At 49.0% G+C, this 27,530-nt stretch overlaps 1 protein-coding gene across 5 annotated transcripts in view; it reads right to left on the minus strand.

Annotated features, from left to right (window-relative positions):
- arhgap21a (Rho GTPase activating protein 21a) overlaps nucleotides 1-27,530 on the minus strand; it is an 84,103-nt gene that overhangs the window by 13,259 nt on the left and 43,314 nt on the right. For 3 of the 5 annotated variants that reach the window (XM_030348957.1, XM_030348956.1, XM_030348954.1), the window contains 13 exons: nucleotides 25,766-25,787; nucleotides 18,305-18,397; nucleotides 16,648-16,726; nucleotides 15,606-15,660; nucleotides 13,912-13,935; nucleotides 9,697-11,548; nucleotides 4,195-4,341; nucleotides 3,883-3,985; nucleotides 3,444-3,477; nucleotides 2,729-2,848; nucleotides 1,193-1,486; nucleotides 484-548; nucleotides 5-153 (listed from right to left, as the gene is read on the minus strand). In XM_030348957.1, the coding sequence (XP_030204817.1) occupies nucleotides 5-153; nucleotides 484-548; nucleotides 1,193-1,486; nucleotides 2,729-2,848; nucleotides 3,444-3,477; nucleotides 3,883-3,985; nucleotides 4,195-4,341; nucleotides 9,697-11,548; nucleotides 13,912-13,935; nucleotides 15,606-15,660; nucleotides 16,648-16,726; nucleotides 18,305-18,397; nucleotides 25,766-25,787 (3,037 nt within the window). Of the gene's footprint in view, nucleotides 1-4; nucleotides 154-483; nucleotides 549-1,192; nucleotides 1,487-2,728; nucleotides 2,849-3,443; nucleotides 3,478-3,882; nucleotides 3,986-4,194; nucleotides 4,342-9,696; nucleotides 11,549-12,383; nucleotides 12,736-13,911; nucleotides 13,936-15,605; nucleotides 15,661-16,647; nucleotides 16,727-18,304; nucleotides 18,398-25,765; nucleotides 25,788-27,530 lie in introns of those variants that run through there. The other 2 variants (XM_030348955.1, XM_030348958.1) reach the window with 2 other exon arrangements.

The following is a 27,530-nucleotide window of genomic DNA, read 5'->3' on the forward strand; positions in this document are numbered from 1 at the left end:
CTACCTCTGTGCAGGTTCTGGCGCTCGGCCTCAGCTTTGGGCGACTGACCACCACTGGCCTTGCCCTCTTTCTCCCGGTTCCCCCCCATCAGGGTGTTTCTGAGGGACTGCCGGGGCACCTTAGGGGACACCTCCGTCTTACTGCCGGTAGGACTGGAGACACGCACACACACACACACACACACACACACACACACACACACACACACACACACACACACACACACACACACACACACACACACACACACACACACACACACACACACAAAAACACATAGTAAGCACTAAAGGTGTCTGATGCATTACTTGCATTGTTTTGAATAAGAAGACGTTTGTGACGTGTGGATGAGGTCAGACCCACCCCCCTCTCTTTCTTTCTCCCTCTCACTTCTCTCTCCCTCCACCCCACCTTGCTCTCCTCCATTCCCTCTGCACCTCTCTCTCTTCCCGCCTCCCTCCCTGCCCCTCCCCTCTGCTTACCTCATCAAGGTGTTGTACTCTTTGATCTTGCGGCTGATGAGGTCACGGCTGGTCATCACGGCGTTCTGAGATGAACATACATAAACAATATCAGATCTCTGTAATACTCGGGTCCATGTGGCTGTTCTTTAAGACACTAGTGTGTGCATGTGTGTCTGTGTATGTTTGTGTGTGTGTGTGTGTGTGTGTGTGTGTGTGTGTGTGTGTGTGTGTGTGTGTGTGTGTGGTTGTGTGTGTGTGTGTGTGTGTGAGTGTGTGTGTGTGTGAGTGTATATGTTCTCCTGGATGACTCTGGTGTGTGTGTGTCTGTATGAGTGTGTCTGTGTGTGTGTGTGTGTCTGTGTGAGTGTGTCTGTGTGTGTGTGTGTGTGTGTGTGTGTGTGTGTGTGTGTGTGTGTGTGTGTGTGTGTGTGTGTGTGTGTGTGTGTGTGTGGTTGTGTGTGTGTGTGTGTGTGTGTGTGTGTGTGTGTGTATATGTTCTCCTGGATGACTCTGGTGTGTGTGTGTCTGTGTGAGTGTGTCTGTGTGTGTGTGTGTGTGTGTGTGTGTCTGTGTGAGTGTGTGTGTGAGTGTGTCTGTGTGTGAGTGTGTGTGTGAGTGTGTCTGTGTCTGTGTCTGTGAGTGTGAGTGTGTGTGTGTGTGTGTGTGTGTGTGTGTCTGTGTGTCTGTGTGTGTCTGTGTGTGTGTGTGTGTGTCTGTGTGGTCTGACCTCGTGGTCCAGGTTCTCCTGGATGACTCTGATCCAGGCCAGCATGTCCTCGCGGTCCTCCGCCTGGAACAGGAACTCACAGTCGGAGGTGGTGAGCCGCAGCACGTTCTTGCGCTTGGTGTCGCTGTACGAGATGTCCACCAGGCAGGCCTTGATGCTGATGGGCTGCGGCTCCTCCACCAGCGGGCAGTGGGTGTGCGCCTGGGCCTCCTTCCTGTCCCGGTACAGGCAGAGCGAGTGTCCCCGCAAGACCGCGTACATCTGCTTCCAGGGACGCATTCCGCCGCCGCCACGCTGCAACACACACATACAGGGTTACGCTATGCCCCGCCTCCAAACCCCATCGCGGCCGTCGTCACCAGACGTGGGTTTGTGAGCTCTAGGGTTGGAGAGAAGCCGTCGATGGATGACCTCATCGGTTTGAGGCAGTCTATGGATTGACTGTAGGATGAGTCAGAGATGCAAATGACGTGCAAACGACTTGCCGAGAAGGGGCGGGGCTATGGTGATTTCTAGTCTGAGTGCTTGGAGATAAATCCAGGCCTCACGTGGTCAACCTGTATTGGTACTTTTTTTCAACAGTTACATATTCAATATAGTAACGCTATATGTGACATTAAGGGATTTGGGTCATGTTTGTTGCATTAGGAACAATACGACAGGCCCGGGCATATTAATGTCATGGTGATTTATGGAGCGTTTAGAAAAGATAAACACTTTGGTCCATCAGACAAAGAAGCAGACAAAGAGAGGTAAGAGGATACGCTCTGGAAACAGGGCCAGATCTTATCAATCCCCTTCTATTTGTAAACTGTCAAATGCCGTGTAACTTCAACCCCAATTATTTACGCCCCCACAACTGTGGGAAATGTGTGTGTGTTTCATCATGTACGTCCCCACAAATGTGTTAAAATGTGTGAGTGTGTCATCATATACAGCCCCACAAATGTGTTTAATATGCGTGTGTGTGTGTCATCATATATATATATATATATTAGAGCTGTCAAGCGATTAAAATATTTAATCGTGATTAATCGCATTAATGTCATAGTTAACTCTAATTAATCGCGATTAATCGCAAATTATTTTTCTATGCTAAATATCCCTTGATTTTTTTGTCCCATAATTCTTCTCATTTTAATTCTCTTATCAACATGGTGAAGTGCATCGGCTTGCCTTGTGCAAATGATTTTTTATTGATAACAACATTGGCATATACACTGATCAAAACAGGACGATACAAAAAAAGAGCCTATAGTGCAATTAAACGACTGCTTTGAACAAATGTCATTTGAACATAGCAGTCAGGCTACTGCTTCTTTGTTTTGAGCCAAAGAAAAAAAAAAGATTTTTTCTTTTTTATAAAATAATTGCGTTAATCGCACGATAAAAATTTTAACGCCGTTAAATTTGGTTTGCGTTAACGCCGTTAATAACGCGTTTAACTGACAGCTCTAATATATATATATATATATATATATATATGGTGAAGAGGTTTGCAGCCTAGGACTTATAAGGCATCAAAGCAGCACACACCTTGTTCTTGTCCGAGTGGAGCTGTTTAAAGTGCAGAAGACCCTCTTTGGTGGCGGTGCAGAAAGTGTCGGAAGACGAATCTCTCCTGGACCCCGAGTCCTCTGAGGAGCAGTCGGACACCTGAAGGACAAACGCCGTGAGAACAAACCGACCAAGCGACCAGCCAGCACTCCTACGCCCTGAACACTGGGCTGCCTGCTGCAGTACCGGGGGCCGCTCTTCAACAACGGGTGTGTTTGAGTGTTCGATTCCCATCGTTGGTAGTCTACCTGGGGTCTACCTTGAGCAAGAGGCCATAGCAACCACCCTGATCATTAATGACACGTATCTGAATATTCTGTGAGTCACTTAGGTTCAAGCGTCTTGACATAACTAAATATTAAATACAAACAGATTATTCTGTTATATTACAGAACAAATTTCTTTGACTTTTCAGTGTATATAAGAAGGTGTGTATTCAGCGTGTCTGGATAGAATAATGATTAAAAATCAAAATAGAATAAACAAATGATAAACAATCGTGGGCTGTTGCTTTACTGGAACCGTAGCCCCGCCCGGTTCCTTTATGCTATCAGACGGGATCAACAGACAGGAAGGAGAAAGGAAAAAGGGTCTTATCGGCTGGGCACGGCCTCACAGGCTGCCCAGCGTCCACACTGCTGTACCCGGTCAACATGGTCTATGTGTGGGGCTGTGTGGTGCAAAGAGGACTCACCTTCTTCAGGCCTTTCAGGCCAGAGATGAGAGACCTTCGTTGGGGGGAAGAGAGGAGAGGAAAGGGTTTTAGATTGTGAGAGATTAGACCTGATCGTTCAAGGATGCAAAACCAATGATCTTTCAAAAGCAAAAGTACATTCAAGCGGTAAAAAGTAGTAAACACTGAGAGAGGCCTACAATTGTGTGTTCATTAGTTACCACTATGCAATCAAAAAGATTGACAGACAAGAATTGGCTCCAGATTTCTCCCTTATCTCTTCAGGGAAATTAAGTTAGTATTTTTGAGGGTCAGTTAACCAAATACTCATCGTCCATTAAAAAAAATTAAGACAATTCGCTTAATCTAACATTCGTCATCTGACACCATACAGAAAAAAGCATTTTGCCATGGCATAACAGGGTGATTAATATTGATTAGTGATATGATGGGGGCTCACCCTCTGGCCTCCTCCCTGTGGAAGTCCAGACCCTCATCGTAGGACTTGGACCTCTCAGTCCTGGAGGCAGAGTCTGAATCCGTCACCGTGAGGCAGAAAGAACCTGAGAGAGGAGGGGAAGCAGAGGGCCAGTTCATTATGATCAATAATCACACACATGAATCCAGATGAACCACATGAGAATATGTGACATCAAAATGTCATTTTTTAAAACAGCTTACATTTTATAATTGGTGAACTCGATAACTAGCTAGCTACTTATTAAAACGATCTAAACTTCAAACCAACTCAGAGGGATTAATTAGCCAGCACCTTGGTCATGTGACCGCTGTCGGCGTATGAGAGGGGCCGTGACGGTGGGGCTCGAAGGTACGGTAGTGATGACGGGTGTCCCCGAGATGACCGCGCAGTCGGGGATAAGTAGCGTGTCGTGGTCAACGCTGGGACTCGACGGTTCATCTGAGGACCAAAACACACATTTCATTATAAAGTGCATATGGGGGCAGAAACACACCACACACACATTTCATCATATATGGGGACCGGAACACACACATTTCATTATACAGAGCATGTGGGGACTGTAACACACACACACTCACAAACAAACACTTGCACACACATATTTCGTTACATAGAGCATATGAGGACCGCCCGTGATCCACTTCTCGTAAACTCCTCTAAAAGTAAAAAAAATGTGCTGATACTGGCATCGGCTATCAGTCTGAACACAAGGATGAATGTGTCAATACGATCCGGTGGTTGTAGATGTTGTTTAAACTCGCTGCAGTCCTTTGGAGTTATTTCTAAGTGGCTCCATATCGATTGCATGCTTTGATTAGACCCAGCCTCACTTAAAAATCGCTCTGAATAAAAACATCAGAATGTTAAAAAAAAACTCTCGTTGGGTACCTCCCAGCACTCTACTCTTGTTTTCATCACCTTCAGCTGTGAGCCCCTTTTATAGGCCTGCTATAAACAGGTGTCTAGGAGCCCAGTTTACTGCCTGACCTCATCGCTCGGGCCCTCAGGCCCCGCCCTGAGCTCCGGGGGAGTGGAGGGGAATGATGAGTCTGTTTCTAAATTACAAGGTTGTTTTGATTGCACAGATTGGAATATCTTCAAGGACTCTGCTTCAGATATTGATGAGCTGACTGACGGTGTATGCTGTTACATCTCTTTTTGTGAGGATTCTGTGATTCCTAAAAAACATGTAAAAGTGTATGCAAATAATAAGCCATGGGTCACTAGTTCCCTGAAACAAGTGCAGATGAAAAAACATAGTGCTTTTCACAATGGGGATGTGGATGAAAATAGAGAGGCAACTAAGGAGGACAGAGCAGAAATCAAGAGGGCTAAATTACAATATAAAAATAAGATAGAGGAGAGACTGGGAAGTAACAACTTGAAAGCAGTATGGGATGGTGTTAAAAGAATGACAGGTTTGCATAAAACACAAAACAAGCCGCTCCGTATCCCAATGTATAAGAGTGATAGCGATTTATCTGAACACATTCTCTTCCCGTTTTGATATTGATGACTTTTCAGATGAACATAGGAAATTAACTAAGGAGCAAGCTCTGGTAAAGTCCAAACCATTCTCAATTACACAAGAAGATGTTAGGTCAGTATTTAAGAGAAATAAGGTCAATAAAAGTCTGGGTCCAGATGGTATTACTGGGAGATTGTTAGAGTGCTGTTCAGAACAGCTCTGCGGGGTGTTCACTGATATTTTTGAGATGTCCTTGGAACAGAGAAGGGTCCCAAAGGCATGGAAGGAGTCCATTATTGTTCCAGTGGCAAAGGGCAACACTACAAGGGGTTTAAATGCCTTCAGACCAGTGGCACTGACCTCACTGGTCATGAAGTCATTTGAAAAGATTGTGAAGTGTCTTGTTTTTAAGGGTGGGTGAGGCCCTGGACCCAAGGCTATTTGCATACAGGGCTAGAAGAGGGGTGGAGGATGCCCCGATTACACTACTAAATCTCCTGTACAGTCATCTAGATGGTACTGGCACACACGCCAGCCAGGCTTTTGTTTTTAGAATTTTCTACTGCTTTTAATACTATCCAGCCACATGTTTGAGTCAGTAAACTACTATCAGGATTTAATCTTGAGAGTAATCTTGTGAGATGGATCATGGATTTTTTAACTAACAGAACACAACGAGTAAAGGTAAATGGTTGTCTCTATATTGGGACTGTAGAAATCACCCCCTTCATTGTTCATTTGAGACCCTTCCCTCAGGCCGGATACTAAGAGTCTCTCATTCTAAGTCCAATAGGACAAAGAACTCTTTTATTCGTAGCGCAATACGTTTGCTCTTTTTGCACAATTCTTTGCACATACCTGTAAATGTATTTAAATTTGATTACTAGATAAGTGTGACCGTTTTCTGACTTAGATTAGCCTGTGTCTATCTCTTTGTCGTGTGTCCTTGTGTAGATTGTGTTTTTTACGTGTACCTGACTGCAAGACAAGTTTCCCTTTTGGGACAATAAAGTTGAACTGAACTGAACTGAACTGGGGGAGGTGGTAGGTTCCGGTTCCTTTGCAGATAACAGAGTGATTCTGCTATCGCTGTTTGATTAGAAACAGATTTGACTACCGTCTGAAAGGCCGTCTGACAGCCATGACACATAGCTTCATGTTAATCTACACCAGACACAAACACACACACACGCACACGCACACACACGCACACGCACACACACACACACACACACACACATCACACTAATATGACGTCATTCACATTGTGTCATTGTGTCATGTGTCAGGACAGAACAACAATATGACGACCCCTACCAGAAACAGAGTGTATACAACTGTCTACAACCCCATACAGCGCAAAACTATGGATGGAAATGGAGCCTCTGTAAGCTTCATCCAGTTATCTGTATAGAGCTGATACAAATATTAAATAAAAATATTACGTATATGAATCAATTACAATCAAGTCTAATTATGGCAATTCCCCATAAAACAATATAATTTCATTTGTTCATTTATTTTAGTTTGTCATATGGCTGTGATCATGTGTTCGTGGGTAAACTAAAGCCAGAGTTACTGAACCGTGGGGATATTTCCCACACTGTGTCTGTCCAAACAGGCCCCGAGATCAGGCAAGAAACCAGGAGAGATGGAGCTGATTAACATCAGTACATTCCTACCAGTGCCCGAAAGCCCCTTCTTTATTGGTTGTTTGGGTGTATTTCATCAGCCTGTGTAACGGCCCGGACTGATATGAACCATGTGATGCGGCAGAGCAGACGTTATCCAACCGCCAACCGAGCCCCCGGTTACCACAGAGAGCTCCGGCGTGACCCCCGTGTGCCAGGCCTGCCAACACTTGTCGAGGCCGGCTGTTTTACACAGCCATCTGTTTTCATGCCTCTAGAACTGCTCTCTGGGAAGGAAAGAAACGTTGCCCGCCTCTCTCTCTCTCTCTCTCTCTCTCTCTCTCTCTCTCTCTCTCTCACCTACATCTTTCCCAGGCTTGTCATTTCCATGCAACAGGATGAGTTATGTTCTCACACGGACATGCGTTCTGTTGCAACCGCAGCTTCCTGCAACCCACACAGCGTGACCTCCAACGCACGAGGTACATGGTTCCCTGTAAGGCAGGGGGTGATCAAAGACCGCTGGTTCATGAGATCTTATGGAGCATGGAGAGTTAATCTGATTGGGTTTGAGGCGTGTGGAGGAGTACGGTAACCAGTGACCCCTTGGGTTGTATGAAGCTTCAGGGAGTGGAACTAACTCGATTAGAAGTAAGTTTGAAGATCCTACTGCATGATGATGACATTATATTTTCTATGGGGGTGAGGATAGCGTGCCGACGCCCAGTCCTAAAACACCGGGAGATACTCAATCCGATTGGCACACAGCCTAGTCTATCAACAACGGGGGCGGGGCCCAGGCGTTGATGGACAGGTCGAGTTCCTAGCGTGACGCGGCGGGCGAGGGAACGGGCGCACGCGACCGCGACGCCACGCGTACCGCAGACGGCCCCAGGGCACTGCTTAAACAGCCGCACCGCCAACCCATACCGAGGCATAACCCATAAAACAACTGATATTCAGAGATGGACTGTGGTAAACATTCCAGCAGTCTGACGCCTGAGGAGAGCCATGAGGACACGCCAACACTCACTGTGAAGGGAAGGAATACCTGCACCGTGCAGTAAGAGACAGAGGAGCTGCAGTGAATACCTTGGGCTCAGGAGCTGGAGTTGGCGATCCCATAGTCCCATATTAGCTATATTCCCCCACTTTATTGATTTCGATAAATATATCTTATTATTATTATTTAACTTACAGCCTGTTGTATTGCAGTATCAGCTTGTTTTATTGCACTACAACCCTGTGGCACTGAAGTACCTTATCGGGGAACTTATTAACTGCACTTTTCACCTTTTATCAACCAAAATACCTGTATGTATTTGGAATAATTATTTTAGAAGGTGTGGAAATCGATGTTCTCCACCTGGCCGGTCCCCAGTAGAAGCTCTGTGTGTTTTTCACAGAGAGAGACGATCGGATTTCACACATTATATTTGATTATAGGTAATACGAGAGGTTAGACAGGAAGGGAGCTGGGAGGACGTGGAGAAGGTGTGTGTGTGTGTGTGTGTGTGTGTGTGTGTGTGTGTGTGTGTGTGTGTGTGTGTGTGTGTGTGTCACAAGGTATTTCTGTGTGTGTGCTTCAGATGCCCTAGAGGTGAATGTGTGAACACGTTGCAATGTCGCTCTGTTCTCTTTTCATCCCATGATGACATCGTCAGCTCTAAGTACTCCGATGTCCACAAAACACCAAGAGATGCTGCATGTGCAGCAGCGACGTTGAACTCCCGGCAGAAAGCCTCTGGGTTCATAATCTACCGTTGCCCGCTCCTAAACGTCCTGTGTCTGACTCCACCGTCCCTTCGGTTGAAAGGGTCCACTAAACCAATCCTTGACTGTTTTTATCTTCCCGAAAAGGAAACGCCCCCTGATCGCATCATTAAGTGATGTGTGTTGTACAGTGTAGCGGTGTGTGTGTTAGCTCTGTCTGGACAGTACAGTATGGTGCAGTGTGTAAAAGGACAGTGCAGTCACAGTGTAGCAGTGTGTGTGTGTTAGCTCTGACTGGAGAGTACAGCTTAGGACAGTGTGCGAAAGGACACTGCAGTTCAGCAGTATAGCAGTGTGTTTGTTAGCTCGGACTGGATAGTGCCGTGTATAACAGTGTGTGATAGGACAGTGTGGTGGTACACTGTGTGTTAGCTCTTACTGGACAATGTTGTGTATTACAGTGTGTGATAGGACAGTGCGGTGTAGCAGTGTGTGTGTGTTAGCTCTAACTGGACAGTGGCATGTATAACAGTGTGTGACAGCACAGTGTGGGGGTACAGTGTGTGTTAGGACAGTGTGGTGGTACAGTGTGTGTGGTGGTACAGTGTGTAACAGCACAGTGTGGTGTTACAGTGGGGGGGTACAGTGTGTGACAGCACAGTGTGGGGACTGTGTGACAGCACAGTGTGGGGGTACAGTGTGTGACAGCACAGTGTGGGGGTACAGTGTGTGAGAGGACAGTGTGGGGGTACAGTGTGTGATAGCACAGTGTGGGGGTACAGTGTGTGACAGCACAGTGTGGGGGTACAGTGTGTGACAGCACAGTGTGGGGGTACAGTGTGTGACAGCACAGTGTGGGGGTACAGTGTGTGACAGCACAGTGTGGGGGTACAGTGTGTGACAGCACAGTGTGGGGGTACAGTGTGTGACAGCACAGTGTGGGGGTACAGTGTGTGACAGTACAGTGTGTTGTCTCACCTATGAAGGGGATGGAGTCCAGCGAGTCGTTGAGGTCGTCGGCGCCCAGGACGCGGCGCGCCTCCCCCAGCCTCCGGCCCGGCGGCTCCCGGCGGGAGGCGGAGGGCAGGTAGGTCTGCTTGCCGGCGCCCCCTATGGCGGGGCAGGACCTCCCCATCGGAGAGGAGCAGGGGGGGGAGGCGGCCGCTCCTCTCAGGTCCTTCACGGCCAGGACGTAGGACGGGGGCCGGAGCGGCAGCAGGCCCAGGCACTCCCTCCTCCTCAGGACCACGCCCGCGGCGCCGGTCCGCACGGTGGGGGCGCTGGTGGAGCCCCCGTCGGAGAACTCCTTGACCTTCGACCTCAGGGTCGCGGGGCTGTCGCCGTCTTTGGCGAGGCCCGAGGGGGAGGAGACGGCCGCGCTCTGCAGCGGCCTCTGTGCGGGCAGCTTGGAGGCGGAGCCCGAACAGGAAGAGGAGCGTGGCACCGGCCCCCCCGCCGCCCCCTCCTGCCTGCTGTCCATCCTCAGGCTGTCGGCCCGCCCCCGGAGCTGCAGGTGCTGCAGCGAGGCGTGGGCCAGGTGGTTGCCCATGACGACGGCTCTTTGGTCTTTGGGGTGGTCCGCGGGGGGCTCGGAGGGCGACTGCTCCGAGGCGGTCGAGCTGTGGGCGGGGGGCCGCGAGGGTCGGCCGACCGCCAGCGCGGGGTCGGTCAGGCATTTAGTAAACACAGAGCTGGCGCGCCCCGCCCCCCTGCCCTGCTTCTCCTGCGGGGGCGGGGCTCCGAGGCCGGCTCTAGCCCCCTCCCCCTGGCACTCCTGCCCGGGCCGGCTGCATCCCGCCTGGTCCCCGGGGACCACGCCCGCCCCCGTCTCCCCGGGACGGCGCCCCAGGAAGTCACAGGACCTGGCCCGGGGCGTGGGCCCCCCCGTCGGGGTGGCGGAGTGCAAAGCGTCATGGGAGAGGCTGCGGGACCAGGTCCGGGCGGTGGCCGTCCCCCACGCCGCGTCTCCTGCGCCCCCCCCCGCCCTTGTTTTCTCCTGGGAGGTGCTGAGCGGCGAGGGCGTGACGGGGGACCCCTGGCGGCCCACCTCCGTCCCCCGGTCGTGGGAGGTGCTCCTCCGTCGGACCTGGGAGCCCAGCGCCTGCCCCCGCTGGGCGGAGCCGGGCGGAGAGGGCGTGGCCGGCAGGGAGTAGGCGGAGCCTCCGCCGGCGGCGGCGCGCAGGCTGTCCAGGCGCTCCTGGATGCTGCGGTTGCCGTAGCTGTGCAGCCGCTTGGCGTCGATGTAGTCCTTGTAGGTGGTGTAGTTCCTCCAGTCGATGCTCTGCCGGGGGGAGGGGGAGGCCGCCGGGGACGAGGGGGGGTAGTGGTTGAGGCCCGGGGAGGCGGTCTTGGACGGTGGGGGGTCCCGTCCCGACAAGGTGGGTCTGGAACCCGAGCCCACCGGAGACCCCGTCGACCGGACCGAGCCCGCCCCGACGAGGGTCGCCGTGGCTACCGTGCCGCGGTTGGTGGAGCCCGGTTCGGGGCCGGGCTGCGGCGAGGCCGCGTGCCGGGGCTCCTCTGTCCGGTGGCTGGGCCCGGCCCGTACCGCCGGCCGAGCCGCGCCCTCCCCGGGGTCGGGGGTCACCAGCACCGTCCTCACGCTCTCGTTGCACACGCACACCACCGTCTGTGTCTTCGGGGAGGGCTGGGGGGCGGCGGGGCTCTGGGGGGCGGCGGGGGGCTCCGTCTCCAGGGGCGCCGGGCCGTCCTCCGAGGCCGGGGCCTTGGCCTCTATCCGGGGGTAGCACAGGGGGGGCGGCGCGGGGATGTGGCGGGCGTTGCCGCTGTACGCATCGTGGCCTTTGAGGTATGCATCCTGGGAGTACGCCTGGAAGAGATCGGGAGATGGTTGTTGTTATTGTGGTCGTTCTAATCGTCATCATAGCAGGATGTGATGTCACAGCTTGCGTAGCGCAGTACACTAGCGGGAATCTTTGACTCAAGAGGGAGAAGAAGGTAGGCTAAGACGGACAGAGAAATAAAACGCTGAATAGTGCAATTAAGACAGCAAGTACGTACCTAACCATCTATCGATATAATCATCAAGAAACCGCGACCTAGAGATACCGTAGTTCCCTTATTATTACTCATTCAGTCCTTGTTTGCAAGCTCAAAAAAGTCGGTTGGTTAAAACTGCGATTGACCCGACAGATGACACCGATGACATTATTGATGTTACACAATATGATCACCGCCTTGAATGGTAGTTATTCAGTTGTTAGCAGTAAAAAAAATGCAGAATCTGATAAGCGAAAGCTACTGTGCCATTCTGTGTGGGTGATGAGGTTATCAGCAGTGTAAACACACTTCCACTAAATTCCACGACAACTGTCAGACTGTCAGTAGCCATAGACGCCCCTCCGGCAGCAGGGGAATGGGCCACAAGTTACACAAGAACCCAAAGTGCCACACAAGGCACAGGAATTCACCAGTGTCTCACTGTTTTTTACGCTCGAGTAAACACACACAAAAACACAGAGAAGGGCCGACCAACGGAGCGCACGATAAATCCTCCAAGGAAGAAAATACAAAATAAAACAAGGAATAACCACCCGGATGGAGGAAGAAGGTGAAGAAATAACCGGAAAGCGGGCAGGTCCAGAATGTGGACCTCCGGGGGGCCTGGGCGGTCAGACCCAGAACCGGCCCCTGGGGCTACCCACCTTGGGGCCCGTTGAGCGGGCTCTGAGACAGGAGGAGAGGATGAAGGACCGGCGTCTGGGTCTCCCGGGGGAGGCTCCCAACACCGCCGGCTGGTCCACGGTCATGCTAAACGCTGAGCCACGTCCATCCGACGCCACGGGAAACCCCGGGAGCGCTAACGCCAACACCGCCGCCGCTGCCAGCGCTAACCTCGCAAACCGACCGACTGGAGAGAGCGCTCCCACGGACAGAGGGACTTCAGGGAACGTCTGCCTAATCCGCTATTGAATGAGTTTAAAGGGCCAGCCCCTTCCGAGTGAGAGCTCTTAAACAAATGAAAAGGAGGGAAAGAGAGAGTGTCATAGAGAGAGAGAGTGGGAGGGGGGGGGGTGGTTCTGCTGCTGCTGGCGTTGGACTTTGATCCATATCACTCTACCTGGAGGTCTCAGGTTGCTTTATACAGGCAGCCTGCTGTCTGACGCTAAGCCCCGCCCCTCCATTTGCATAGACGATGGAAAAAAACTGACCAGAACCCATGTGACTCAGAGCGAGGCAGAGAGTGCTCCCAGGAAATGAATGCTGGAGGAATCAGAGCCTTACAGAGATCTGGGAATTTTTATCCGTCTGTGTCCCGTGTCTTGAGGCACCGTACCTGCAGTCACTGTAGTTTCCGGCTCATGCATGACTAGAAGTGTACACCTCGGAGTGGGATTGGTCCTTCAACACCTGCCTGCACGCTGGTCGACAGCCAACACAACTCAATGGCGTTGACGTACCCACTGAAGCAGCTCTCCCACAGCGGGGGAGGATTATCTATCGTTGCGGCCGGCCGGTACTGGGCAGCCGCGCCGCTGGGAGCCCTGGGAGCCCTGGGAGCCCTGGGAACAGACCACCGGCCCCCGGCTTCGGCTCCTGATCAAGAGCACTTAAACCACGAGCCGCACCGGAGCCTTGCTCAAAGGTACTTAACACGGGCTGGGATTCCTGAGGAGAGCACCTTGTGCCTGGTCGGTGGCTGTTGGACCCGACTATGTGCTGGCACCGAGAGACCAGCCTGAACCCAAACCAAACGCAGCAGAACAGGGTTCCCACTCTTTGGGGCTTAGTGTTTTCCAGGTATTTTCCAGGACGTTTTCCGAAGCCGTGCCACCGGAGCGTTCACTCCCATCTCACAGGAGTATCTCCTCACAAAGCACTGCCAGCTGCCTCATAAACCTTTGACAGACAACAGTGCAAGTTTGAGTCGGTGTCTGAACAGAGGCCACACAAACATTGAAATATGTGTTGTAGCGCAGCCCTCGACATTTCCCATTACATATTGAGAAATTCACTTATTTCTTAATACGTTATCCATGCCTGGTAACCGACCTTTGGACAGTTGACAACAATTTCAGGAGAATTTTCTGAGACATGAGGTATGAATAAAGCGGTTGGCATGGGAACAGCTAGATCCACAGTGAAACGCACACAGCAAGGAACGAAAACGCAAGCAATGTGAGAAAAGGAAAAAGGAACTGAAGAAACGGAAAATGGCCGTGCGAGGCTTACCAGAGCGGTGATGTCCCGGGAAAACTGGGGTCCGCGGGTTATACAGGCCGGGGCGGAGGAGAGAGCGAGAGGGAGGAAGGAGAAGGAGAAGGAGAAGGAGAAGTGAGCATTGAGGAATAAATGAAAACGATTTAACGGCGAACCAGCGCCACCAGGGCAGGGAACAAGGAAGGAGGAATGGGAAGGAGGGACGGAAGGAAGGATCAATGAGGGAAGGAGAAGAGCGAGATGCTGTGACAGAGCCTTCATACCCATAATCATCATCATCATCATCATCACTGCTCTGGTCCCTCCTCTGACTCAACCTTCATCTTAGGGTGAGGTCAGCGAGGTATGATGTACAGCGAGGGATGTTTTATAGTCTCACTCTCTCTCTCGCTTTCTCTCCCCCCCTGCACACTCATATATTATCCTTGGGCTGACACTTTCCCCTGCTGTACGTCAAATATCCCATGGCCACAACTTTTCATCTTCTGTCTCTCTTCATCCTTATTCATGGCCCCCTCTCTCTCGCTCTTTCTTTAAGTGCTCTCTCTGTCTCTGGCCTGTGTCTTTCTTTCCTCTCCGTCTCTTTCCTCTTTTCCCTCTCTCTCTGATTGTCTCTCTCTCCTTTCCCAGTCTCTCTGTATATGACTCCTAACCTCTCTCGTCTCTTTCTCGTAAGGCTTACTGTCTCAACGAGGTCAGCTGATAGCCCCCCACACACACACACACACACACATACACACACACACATACACACGCACACACACACATAGTGCACGCAAACAAGTCACTACCTGACTCCATCCACGTCTAAACCAACACCTGATAATGTTAAACCAATATGTTGTGTAAAGTCTGTTTCTACTTTCCTATTCAAAGACAATGTACCCACATATCTGATATCTGATTGAAGATGATCACATATAGACAATGCTGTTAATATGCAGTTAATTTTTCTATTAATTATGCGTCAATTTATAAGATACATATATCTAAACAATTTTAAATGTTAAACAACCCTATTAAATCACACCTTAAAACTCGCTTCCATATTAATATTTGATCTTGGTGTATTACTAATGGATTCCCTGTCCGTGCTGTTATTCTTAATGGCATTGGTCTATTGCGTGAAAAACCTTGGCTGACTACTGAGAATGTATTTATAACCCTCCTCCTCTCGCTCTAACTGCCCCTGTCTCGCTCACTCTCTCTCTTCTGCCTTCGCTCTATATCTCCCACTCTCTCGCTCTTTGATGGGAAACAGCAAATGAGCTAGCTCTGTGAGACGCTCAGAGACATACCAATAAGCCAAAAGCCTGTTAGCCCTAGCCTAACTCATGAATGAATTTAGCATCAGATTAGGGTCCATGTTAGGGGAGATGGTGTATTGCTGGCATTGTTTTTTTGGGTGGAGCTCTTACTGTCCTTAAAAAACTAACCCTAAACGCTTATACTACAGCATTATTCTTTCTCTGTTGTAAATGTCTGGATAGTTGTATCTTTGTTTGGTTGTAAATGTCTGGACCGTTTTATCTTATTGGGTTGTAAAAGTCTGTCTGTACCTGTAATTATATTTTACGTTCCATCTCGTGTTGCTGAAACAAGTGAACGGATACTGTTCTGTTACATTAAAACCTGAAAGATTTGAGATAGCATCTGAGGTGTCAGATCAATACGATTCTTCTAGTGAAGTGAAGATGGGTTCTTACCAGCTGCAAAATGTCCTCATCCTTTGGCATCACACACAGCTCCAGAGATGCATCACTAGCAAGAGAGAGAGAGAGAGAGAGAGAGAGAGAGAGAGAGAGAGAGAGAGAGAGAGAGAGAGAGAGAGAGAGAGAGAGAGAGAGAGAGAGAGAGAGAGAGAGAGAGAGAGAGAGAGAGAGAGAGAGAGAGAGAGAGAGAGAGAAAGAAAGAGAGAGAGAGAGAGAGAGAGAGAGAGAGAGAGAGAGAGAGAGAGAGAGAGAGAGAGATGTGACAGTCAAAAAACATCCTACTTCGGAATTATTTGTCAAGATGTAGGGTTGTAAAGACTTGATAGTAAGCGGTCAGAAAACATCCTCTTTACCTCAACCGAAAAACATCATGTGCTGACTAATACACCCAGTGGCATAATTTCCACTGAAATGCACTGTATTGCAATGCTGGGACTACCCCTGGAATTATTTGGACAGGAGCAATAACAAATGAGGGTATTACAACAAACGTCAGACAGTGGGCAGCAGGCTCAGACGTTTCCAGAAAACCCTTCTTATCACCAACAGGAAGATGTATGACAGGTTTGGTAATCCCTTTTCTCTATATAAATTCCTATTTGGCACCATGTTGAACAGAACATTTGTATCATTCCCTCCCTCCCCCTTTAACCCTCAAAAAAGTGTTGGAAAATCAGGCATCACGCAAACAACAATAAGTTCATAGATAGAGAGAAAGATGGATAGACAAACATTCATTTAATAAAAAGATGGACAGCTTAATAGGGATTTTGATACTAAAGTACCCACTGGGAAAGAACTGTTTCTGTTATATACTCCGCTACATCGCTGGGGCATCGCTAAGGTTGTTCTATTTCCAGAACATCCTCTTTAGCGGAAACATCGAAAACCCAACATACACAGACATAATTGGACTCTATTAATCCAAGATGGGAGATTCACCTTGGTTCCGCTGGTGATTGACGTCAGGACTTTCAGCGTGTAATGTAGCAACTGCTCTAGACTATGGAAGCTGTGGGGGGCTAGGAGCTCTCACCTGTTCTGGATCAGGGCTATGACCTGGGAGTATGTCTTCCCTATGATGCTCTCGCCATTCACCTTGACGATCCGGTCCCCTGGGAACAAGCAGAGTCAACTCCATTATTATCCCTCTGAAGTCTCCACGGCAACTCCTAGCGTCAGCCAAGCTAGCTCCCACACACGCACAAGCACATACACTTACACACACACACACAAACACACACACCGCTCTCTTCTCGGATCACGGATTTGCAGGATATCCACAAAGGTACTTCCTTGACCAATTGAAGCCCAAAGGTATGTGAGCCACACACAGGTGTGTGGATCTACGTCCGTTGTCCACAGCAACAAGGCTGGCAGTTTGTTCACACGGGGTGGACCAGAGGGAGTTCTGGGTAACCTTCCGGAAGGGGGGAACTTGGTTGGGTTTACACATTCGGGACAGATCACCATCTCACAGGAAAACGCACGAGGAGGAGTGCTCAGAGGAAGAGGAGAACTGATAAGGAGCAGAAAGACGTGCACTCCCCTGTCCCAAAGGGATGGAGGGATGAGATAAAGAGGAGAGGAGGAGGGAGATAGGAGGAATGGGGAGTAAAGAGGAGCCCCGGACGGAGGAGGGGAGGAGAGAAGGAAGAGGAGGAGATAGAGGAGGAGCAGGAAGCGGGGGGGAGGAGGAGTTGATGGTCAGAAAAGTGAGTAGTGAGTAGAAGAAGATAAGAAGAAGGAGGAGGGGGAGGAAGCAAGGAAGACGAGAATGAGGAAGAGGAGGAAGAGGAAGCAGGGAGTAGAATGAGGAGGAGGAAGAGGAGAGAGGCAGTGAGGAAGAGGAAGAGGAGGAAGAGAAGGAGGAGTAGGTGCAGGAGGAGTAAGAGAGAAGTAGGAGCAGCAGAAGGAGGAGGAGAGGGGGGCTAGGGAAGAGGCTCGAGGAGGTTCTAGTAGCAGTGGTCGGGGCTCAGGGCTGAGCTCACAGACGTGTGTGGGCTCTGCGTTCCTGAACAGCCCCCCGCTGAGGAACAAACCCAGCCTCGGGATCACAACCACAACTACGATCCCTCAGGCAGGGGGACAGAGGCGCTGGTCTCACTCTGGATGTCTCACAGGATCAAAGAATTTGAGCCACAGTAAGAACAATGGGGGAGTACTTTAGTGCCTGGCATGTCGTGTTCCCTGGAGGACTCGCAGCACAAACTCAACTTTGTGGTCAAATATGTGATGTTTATCACTCACTGAGATATGTGCGGCTGACACATTCAGCCGCACAGAGTGTTTGGTGTGTGTGTGTGTGTGTGTGTGTGTGTGTGTGTGTGTGTGTGTGTGTGTGTGTGTGTGTGTGTGTGTGTGTGTGTGTGTGTGTGTGTGTGAACGTGTGCATGTGTCTTGGTGAGCGTGTGCATCTGTGCGTGTGTGTGTGAGTGATTGCATCTTCGTGTGCGGGCATCTGTGCATGTGTCTGTGAGTGTGTGTGTACTACGTTGTGTGTGTGTTTGTGTGTGTGTCTGTGTGTGTGTGTGCATGCATCTGTGCATGTGTGTGTGTTGTGTGTGTGCATCTGTCCCTTTGTCTGTGAGTGTGTGTACGGGCATGTGCAGTCATCTGTGCATCCGTGTGTGTGTGTCTGTGTGTGTGCGTGTATCTGTTCATGTGTGTGTATTGTGTGTGTTTGTACTGACCGGTACAGAGTCCAGCTCCGTTGGCGGGGCCTCCCTCCTTCACCTGCTTGACGAAGATGGTGTCCATGGGCTCCAGGCGGTTCGGCTTACTCCCTTGGAGACCAGAGAGAGAGGCACATGAGTGGTCGGTTCGAGAGAGCCACATGATTGGTCGGTTCGAGAGAGCCACATGATTGGTCGGTTCGAGAGAGCCACATGATTGGTCGGTTCGAGAGAGCCACATGATTGGTCGGTTCGAGAGAGGCAGAGCAGCAGTTGGAGAATCAAAAAACAAACAGTTGCCCCCGTTGGAATATCTCTGAGCTTTGACGGCAGACACACTGCAGATCCTGGATTCTTTGATTGACAGAAAATCCTATTCGGACAGGCTCAGCAAGCAACAACGTTAAAAACAAAGAAACCACTGGAAGGAAAAAAGGACTGGGAGGAGGAGGTTGGGAGGAGGGAGAGGAGAGAGGGAGAGGAGAGAGGGAGAGGAGAGAGGGAGAGGAGAGAGGGAGAGGAGAGGGGGAGAGGAGAGGGGGAGCTTCTGCATTCATTGTCCTCATGTAGCTGAAAAACGATGACAGATCATGTGTCGGTCTTACTAGTATGATGTAGCTCTGATAGCATGTAGCTCAGAGGCACACCTCTTCACATCAAACCCTTGCTTATGAACTAACTTCACAGTAACCGTGGATTTGACTACTAGATGAACAGGTTGTTCTCACTTCGACCACTAGGGGTAAGTACAACACAAAGAATAGAGCGAGGCCCGTTGATATTTTCTTATCATGATGAATAGCATCTTCAAGGACGCTCCACCTTCATGATGTCCACACAAACCTTCTGATTGGACCAACCAAAGAGAACGTGCGTGTGTGTGTGTGTGTAAAATGGCTGGTTTTCACAGCGCGCTGCCATGGTAATAAGGGTGGTTGTCATGGCGTTTCACCATGGTAATAAGGGTGGTTGTCATGGCATGTCACCATGGTAATAAGGGTGGTTGTCATGGCGTGTCACCATGGTAACAAGGGTGGTTGTCATGGCTTGTCATCATGCTTTCGATCAAGCACCTTTACTGCTACTATTACTACGACACCTATGAATGTCTTACACCTTAGAATTCCTATATGTTCAAAGAAAATGACCATAAAAAAAACATAATATTTTTAATGTTAATTAAAATACAATTAATACAACTTTGAAAGATGTAAAATGTCTCTTTCACTCTCGCTCACTCCAAACCCTTCCTCCCCCCGCCCACTCTCCTCCTCCGTCCATCCAAACCCGGAGCCAATATAGCAGCCTACAGCATTCCAACTCTGCAGCACAAAGTGGGCTCTGGAAGTTTCCAAGCTCCCACAGCTGGATCAGCAGGATTAAAATCTGGAAATCTAAAGCTTCAGGCATTTCAGTGTCCCCCCCCCCCCATCCCCACGCAAAGATTAAAACGTTAATAAAAGGCCAACGAGCCCAGGCGTCCGTACGGCCACCATGGGCTGACTGAGATCAGCCGTGGGCGCCAGGCCACTTAGGGCACCCTGCGTTCGGTTCGATTCCCGACCTGCAGTCCCTCTCTCTTTCAACCCACCCCAACCCGTCCATAAAAGCATCAAATGATTGAGCGTGGATCATGAGCATTTGCTCTTCCCTGCCGTTGGGACCAGGTGGGAGGGGTTGCTAATGCTTGTGTGTAGACACGATTTAGGCGTAGTTGAACTTAAACCAAATGTCTTATCCTATTGCTTTCCCCCTGCGGCATTAAGGGCTGCATCTCAGACCAGCAATTACACGTTCTTACTGAGTGACCTCATGAATTAGGTGTTCCACCTGTCTGATGTCATGATTACGCTTGCAATAAACAATATAATGTTTATTGATTTCTCATGTGATCAATGTAAACCTGATCCGAGAGAAAGTCCATCATTCTATATGACCTATATCTTATCCGTCTCCCTGTCCATCATTCTTCTGTCTGTTAGTCTGAACGATACCGTGGCGATTATGGAGCCTTTGGCTGACATCCAGATCAACACACACGCACACATGCACGCACGCACGCACGCACGCACGCACGCACTCGCACGCACGCACGCACGCACACACACACAGACACACACACTTCCCTGTTGTTTGGCATAGGATAATGTTATTTTACAGAGTGCTGGGCTCAGCCAAACCGCTCCCTGCTTCTCTCTCTCTTTATCTCACTCACTGTACCTCTAAATCTCTCTCTCTCCCGCTCTCCCTCCGCCTCACTCTCCCCCTCTCCCTCCCTCCCTCTCCCTCTCTCGCTCTCCCCTTCTCCCTCTCTCTCCCTCTCTGAGCTGATACAAACAGACAGATCGTTCACCTAGCCAAAATGTGTGTGTAAGTGTGTGTTTTGGCCTTTCATGGCGTGGGAAGATGGTAGAGTTCACAAATAGAGACAAACTCGGGTGCAGAAACTCAACCAGCATAATTAAAAGAGCAGGTTGTCAAACAACCATTCAAAGGTAGAGACCCAAGTTCACAAATATACATGCTGATACCCAAGTAAACACAGATGCTGAAGATCCAAGGCAACACATAAACATACTGAAGATCCAAGTTAATACAGAAACACACTGAACACCTCACCCAAGTTAACAAAGAAACATACTGAAGACCCAAATTTACACAAAAACATACTGAAGACCCAAGTTTACACAAAAACATACTGAAGACCCAAGGGAACACAGATCCACACTGGAAATCACAAGCTGAACGTATAAGTTGGTGTACAAGTGTAAAGTAAAGAGGTGACTATGAGCCGGTTGAGGAGGAGAAGGTCCGAAGTGATGGTTCTCCTTGACCTTAGAGAGACCTACCAGCATTCCTCAGCCACCTCCCGACCCTAGCTCATCTATTCATTGTTATTCACTTTCTCTGCAGTTACACAAACACACACACACACACACACACACACACACACACACACACACACACACACACACACACACACACACACACACACTGTGTGTTTTCCACTAAAGACAGGAAGGTGGAGGATTTTGTCCCTCCTTCCCTCCCAAAGAATTCTGACATTCCGAGATTGGGAGATCCACCCAAGAACGACGACATGCAATATCACAGCTGAGAGGACATTGAGATGTTGTTTTAGTATTTTTTTTCAAGAGGCAATAGCAAGGGGTCAAATGAGTTCACTGTTCAATGTCTGATATCAAGTATGACTGAATTTACTCATATTAAAGAAAATATGTCTGTTTTTCGTAATCTGCTGAGTGAATAATTTTTACTTTCAGAATGCAACGTGACATCATATGTCCCTGAGTTGGGAAATTATGACATCATGTTGGCAGTTGCTATTCTGACATTGCCTTGCCGCTAAAGCTGCATTCACCGACCACGACAGAGAGATAGGCAGAGAAAGAGAGTCCAAGAGAGAGAGAGAACGAACTAGAGCGATAGGGTGAAGACAGTGGACCGGATGTTTTATCGATTTGACACAGAGAGGGAGACAGAGAGAGAGAGAGAGAGAGAGAGAGAGAGAGAGAGAGAGAGAGAGAGAGAGAGAGAGAGAGAGAGAGAGAGAGAGAGACAGACTGACAGAGAGACGGAGATAGAGTCAGAAATAGAAATATAGAGAGAGGTAGAAAGTTGAAGAGAAATAAAGAAAAAGTTGGAGAGACAAAGATAAATAGAGCAGGGAGAGAGGGACAGAGAGAGAGAGAGAGAGCGGTAGGGAGAGAGAGAGAGAGAGAGAGAGAGAGAGAGAGAGAGAGAGAGAGAGAGAGAGAGAGAGAGAGAGAGAGAGAGAGAGAGAGAGAGAGAGAGAGAGTTGGAAAGAGAGGAGCAGGAGGGAGTTGGACAGAGAGAAAAGTAGAGAGCGAGTTGGAGATCGAAGGAGAGAGAACTAGAGAGAGGGAGAAAGAGGAAGAGAGAGAGCGAGAGGGAGAGCAGGAACAGATGAAGGAAGACAGAAGGAGAGAGAGAGAGTTGGACAGAGAGAGACTGAAGGGGAGCGAGAGGAGGGAGAGTTGGCGAGTGCTTGGTAATAGAAGGTGGGGTGTTTGAGAGCTCACTGGAGAATTGAGGGGAATTCAGTTGGCTTTTGCATCGGCCCACTCCGCAATCTTTATGGACGCCCACCAAACAGGGGGAAAAAACACATCTAAAGGCAATATTTCCAGTGAGAACTTTCGCTCGGGGTGAAAAAATAAATATTTGAACAGATGGGAAATTTGTGTATTTTCTTTAGTCTTTTTCTGAATCTTAATGTACCAAAGTTTAGCCAGTTCAAACCAAGCTGTTTCATTTAGACTTGTGTCTCCACAAATGACCATGATCCAAAACACAAATCCAAAACACACACACAAATAGACTCACACACTCAAAAAGAGACACATTCTTGGCGCATGCGGTTGCCATCTCTGTTAGGTGGGGATGTCTGTATCTAAACACTCGATCTTCATGTGGACGTCAAAGCACAACTTCAATCTAGCGAACGCATGAATGTGTATATTAGCTGAGTACTGCCGTATGTGTGTTCTTAAGTGTCTGTTTGTGTGTCTGTGTGTAAGTGTGTGTGTTTCTAGAGGTTTGAAGGGTTGCCAGCGGCAACACCCAGCTAGTCAACATGCGGTTGAGTATATAGCCCCCCTCTCCCTCCTCCCTCTCCCCCTCTCTCTCTCGCTCTGTCTCTCTATTCCTCTATCCCTTCAGTGTTTCTAATTCTCTTATTCCTTCACTCTCTCTCTCTCTCTCTCTCTCCCCCTCTATTTCTCTCTCTTTCTTCTACTTTCTTGCTCATCACACACTCATTGAGAGCCAAGCAAACACACTGTAACCCTGCAGCTCATGCGCACCGTCTTCAAACACGCCATACGTTAAGAAAGATTAAACTAGCTCAACTATGATAAGTCAACACCAGTTCAGACCAATACTTCAGATAAGAAGAGTCAGAGGGGGATCTGAGTCCATCGTGCCGACCGGATGTGCACCTGGTTACCGTACGCTTTGTGTGTGTCTTCACACAGGACTGTATTTACCGTTCATGTATTAGGCTTTCTTGCATTTACAGTATTAAATGACATTATGGACAACTAGGACTTGTTACTAACCTTCCTACAATCCTTTTTTTTTCTCAGTACATTCGAGAATAACGTTAATGTGGTTGACATTGTTGATGAATTAATCATTTGGTCTGCATAATCAAACAACAGAGGTATAGTCGGAGCATATAAGTGTATTAGCACATGAATGTATTATATTCCACAGTGTTGTAGAGGGACAGCCTCACTGTTTAAATGAGAATAGAAGCTGACAGAGAACAGAGCCGCCAGTCCCCAGGGAGCCATCGGCCTCTGGACAGGCCATATATTGAAATGCACTCCCTCTAATTATAATTACCTCTATGGCTATGAAACTCCCAGAACCTGGGAGTTTCAAAACACGGTTGGTGACTTCCAAATAAAGCTGTGTGGGGTATGGAAACATTTCATTGTCTGGATAATCAGGGGGACTTTAACACAATATCATTAATATTACGATTAACCGATGGATTCAAAACACCATTCTAAACAGTATAACGGGGGGGTCATTACATTGCATGATATAATGTATAATGTCACGGATATTTATGTCGTGAGGATACAGTACCACTCAAAGACAATAAAAGATAACATTACTTCAAAATGCTTCAACAAAAACCATGTAGGAAAAAGAAAAAACATAATTCTCTTCAAGAAATACTAACGATAATGATAACGGTATCAGATGCCTTAAGCCCCTGGTGATGGAAAACATTTGCCTACAGCTGGTTGGAAAGCACAGGGGCATTATGGGAGCAAGAAAGGAGAATCGGTATCTGCACGCATGCATGCTGTGTGTTTCTGTGTGTGTGTGTGTGTGTGTGTGTGTGTGTGTGTGTGTGTGTGTGTGTGTGTGTGTGTGTGTGTGTGTGTGCGTGCGTGCGTGCGTGCGTGCGTGCGTGCGTGCGTGCGTGCGTGCGTGCGTGCGTGCGTGCGTGCGTGCGTGCGTGCGTGTGCGTGTGTGTATGTGTGTGTGTGTGGTTGTGTCTGTGTGTGTGTGTGTGTGTACATACGGGGGTGGACATTTGTTATGCGGTCTGTGGGGTGGACTGAGGAATCTGACATTGTGGACGGAAAGAGATGCTGGGGGACTTCTCAAGAATAAATGTCTCTTTCCCGCTCAGAGGCATTCCTGGAGCCCATTCAACACACACTCTTCCAGTCAGCTCCGCGCCATTCTCATGTAACTACCTTCTATTCATATGATTACCTCTGTTATTCTTATCTTGTATTATCCGGGGTATTTTATTTTAAGGACACGGTTACACTCTTGATCCATTTCTCACAGTTAAGGATGCCTGAAACTCATTTCCTGTCCATTAATGACTTGAACTCTTTCTCACAATGTCCTGTAACACAACAACACCTCTCTCCACTGTCCTTTTCACACCAAACAATAGATGTAGAAAGTCCTCTTCCTTCACCATAACTTCTCTCCCTGTCCAACACCTCTTGGGTCTGTCCCTACGGGGGTCCCAGGTGGGACCCTCTCCTGATAACAGAGGATTGTTTTCCTTGGCGCTCCAAGCTCAGGGAGCCCCGCGGGCCGCAGACTGGGCCAGGGAATGTTCCCGTTGCGGCGGTCCGGGTGGGTTGGGTTGGGGGGGCTACACAGCACAGATACCGGGTAGCCTCCCGGAAAGTGGGGATCACATTCCGGGCTCAAACCGGGTGTTACACCTAAAGAATGTCCCCAATACGAAGACCAGAGACCCGGAGCATTCCTAAAATATGCTGGACTCTCCCTTCACACTGGCTGCATGCTTGTTTAGATCAGCAAACTTGTCTGTCTGTCTGTCTTCCTGCCTGCCTGCCTGTCTTCCTGCCTGTCTCCGATGTCTATCTGCCGGCCTGTCTGTCTTCCTGTTTGCCTGCCTGCCTGTTTGCCTGCCTGCTTCTTGTCTGCCTGCCCAGCTGCCTGTCTGTCCCTGTCTGGGGGGCTGGTGTGGTGCTGCAGGCCTGAGGTCCACAGCAGATGTCCCATTAAGGAGCCCAGAGGTGAGCTGAGACCTAGAGACCCAGGGCCGGGCATCAGGGATCATTACAGGCGCCACGTGGACAGGGGCTAGAGCCTATGCATTACAGTAATGGTGCTCTCTTCCTGTACATAATTGTATCTGTGTCTCAGACCAGACAATAACGACCACATGGCGTAAATGGTTTCCGTGGGGAGGACCTCAGTCCCTGGTTTTTGAGCCTCTCGTCACCCAGCCTCTAGCAGCCTCTGGCAGGCTCTAGCTTGGTCTGCTAGGTGTCAGGGCTCAGCAGTCAGTGACCCTCTAGCTTGGTCTCCGGACTTAGCAGTCGGAGATCTAGCAGGCTCCATCGGGGTCTGCTGGGTCTAAGGACTCAGGAGACAGAGACTAAACTGTCGACGTGCAAATGGAGTAATAATTTAAGGACTCACCTCGACTGCAGTTGTCGTCATCCTAGAAGATAAAAGACAAAAATCAGAGAAGGATCAGTTCTGCTAGTTTGGTTAAAAATCGATGGTGTTGAAGTTTTGAACTGGTTTGAATAGGTTTAAACAGGTTTGAACAGGTTTAAACAGGGCTGAACAGGTTTGATCTTGTTTTAACAGATTTTAACTTGTTTTAACAGGCTTTACAGGTTTAAACATGTTTAAATAGGTTTTATCAATAAGCAGGTAAAAGGACTGAGTGGGACAGGTTACAGTTAGGATTAGGGTAAATGATTTAGTGTTCAAGTAAGAGGCAATGAGTGGTTAAGTGTTTGAGTAAGCGAGTGGGTGAGTGGTGTAGTATTAGAGTGAGGGACTTAGTGTGTGTGTAAGTGTTCAAGTGAGTGAGTGAGGAATTGAGGGCTCATACTTCCAGTGATTGAGTGAGTCCAGTAGATGGGTGTAGTATGTGAGAGGCCTAGAGTGAGAGATGGCTCAAGAACGAATGTGGTTCAATGATCAAGTGAGCCAGCGAGCAGCATGAGCAGGTCTGCACACGAGCGGATGAGCGAGCTGGCGAAGGCCTTGAACCAGGAGAGGAAGCCTGTACTTCTATTATACAAAGCTAAGGGCAGCACATGTGACGTAAAACACACACAACCAGGATGATGTGTGTCTGGGACGTGAAGCGCGTTGTTGCAATGCTCCTGAATTAACCGAAGAAATGACTTCATAGCTAGGTTTGTTTTCCTTGTTTTCCCCTTGCCTCATTTATTCAGCTTAAACCCTCATCTTCCTCTCTGAGACTGGTGTTTCTTAAAGCCACATGGCTGATTAAACCGTCAGCCCCTCAGAGAAAAACATGTGTCCTGTATGACTGCCAGCATCCCTCACGCTAAGACACCCTGACCCTGTCCACAACTTAACCCCCATTGGCTGAAACCACTCCAAGGAGAGAAGTAATTACCGTGAAACTAAAACTGTGGTTAAGGCCCAAAGCTGTGGTTTAAAGCAGCTGCCTCACTGTCATAATTAAGGTTACATAACAGTTAGAACTGTGGATGAACATTCGTCAGATGACCTCAATAAAATGTAATTGATGAGGGTGTTGACAATTTCAGGTTTGATCTGATGGTGGGCAATCCTCACTCGTTATGCAAAATGTTTGAATGCAATGATATTTTAATAGTTTTATAGTCCAAAACCTAACCTTACCTAACCCTCATTTTGTTGGACCATCAAGTGCAATTCTCGCCTCAGTGCTGGGTAGGTTCTCTTTGTAAAGCACTTACCCTAAATGACCTATCTCTTAAAAACTGCTTTAATACAACTGGTGCTACAACCCAAATAATCAACGAAAGCAGCTTCAGGACCAGAAAGACGCAGGGGGCCCTCCTATTTGGGTGAAGTCCATTTAGGTCTACGGGGGACGAAACACAAGACGGGACTCCTGGCCTGGGCCGGTCTCTCTTGGCTGGACACATGTCAGAGCCATCTCAACCGTGGTGACACGGTTCCTCTTGTGGCCGTCAGATGTGCAGCCAGCCGCTGCAGGAGGAACCCAGCTCTCTGCACCCCGGAGAGCTCTTCAAAATACTCTTCAGAGCAGAGTCAACACCAACGGCCCTGAATTACCATTCACCCAAATAACATCTACTTTAGCAGGAACATAGCCGGCACGGCCATGGTTTCAGCGGCTTGGTGCGAGGACCATTTCTTCCACCGAAAGTCTTGGCCGTTGCGTGACATTAGGTCTCAGACAGTTCTGGAA

Source organism: Gadus morhua, chromosome 23, assembly GCF_902167405.1.
Source record: "Gadus morhua chromosome 23, gadMor3.0, whole genome shotgun sequence".
Classification (NCBI taxonomy): Eukaryota; Metazoa; Chordata; class Actinopteri; order Gadiformes; family Gadidae; genus Gadus; species Gadus morhua.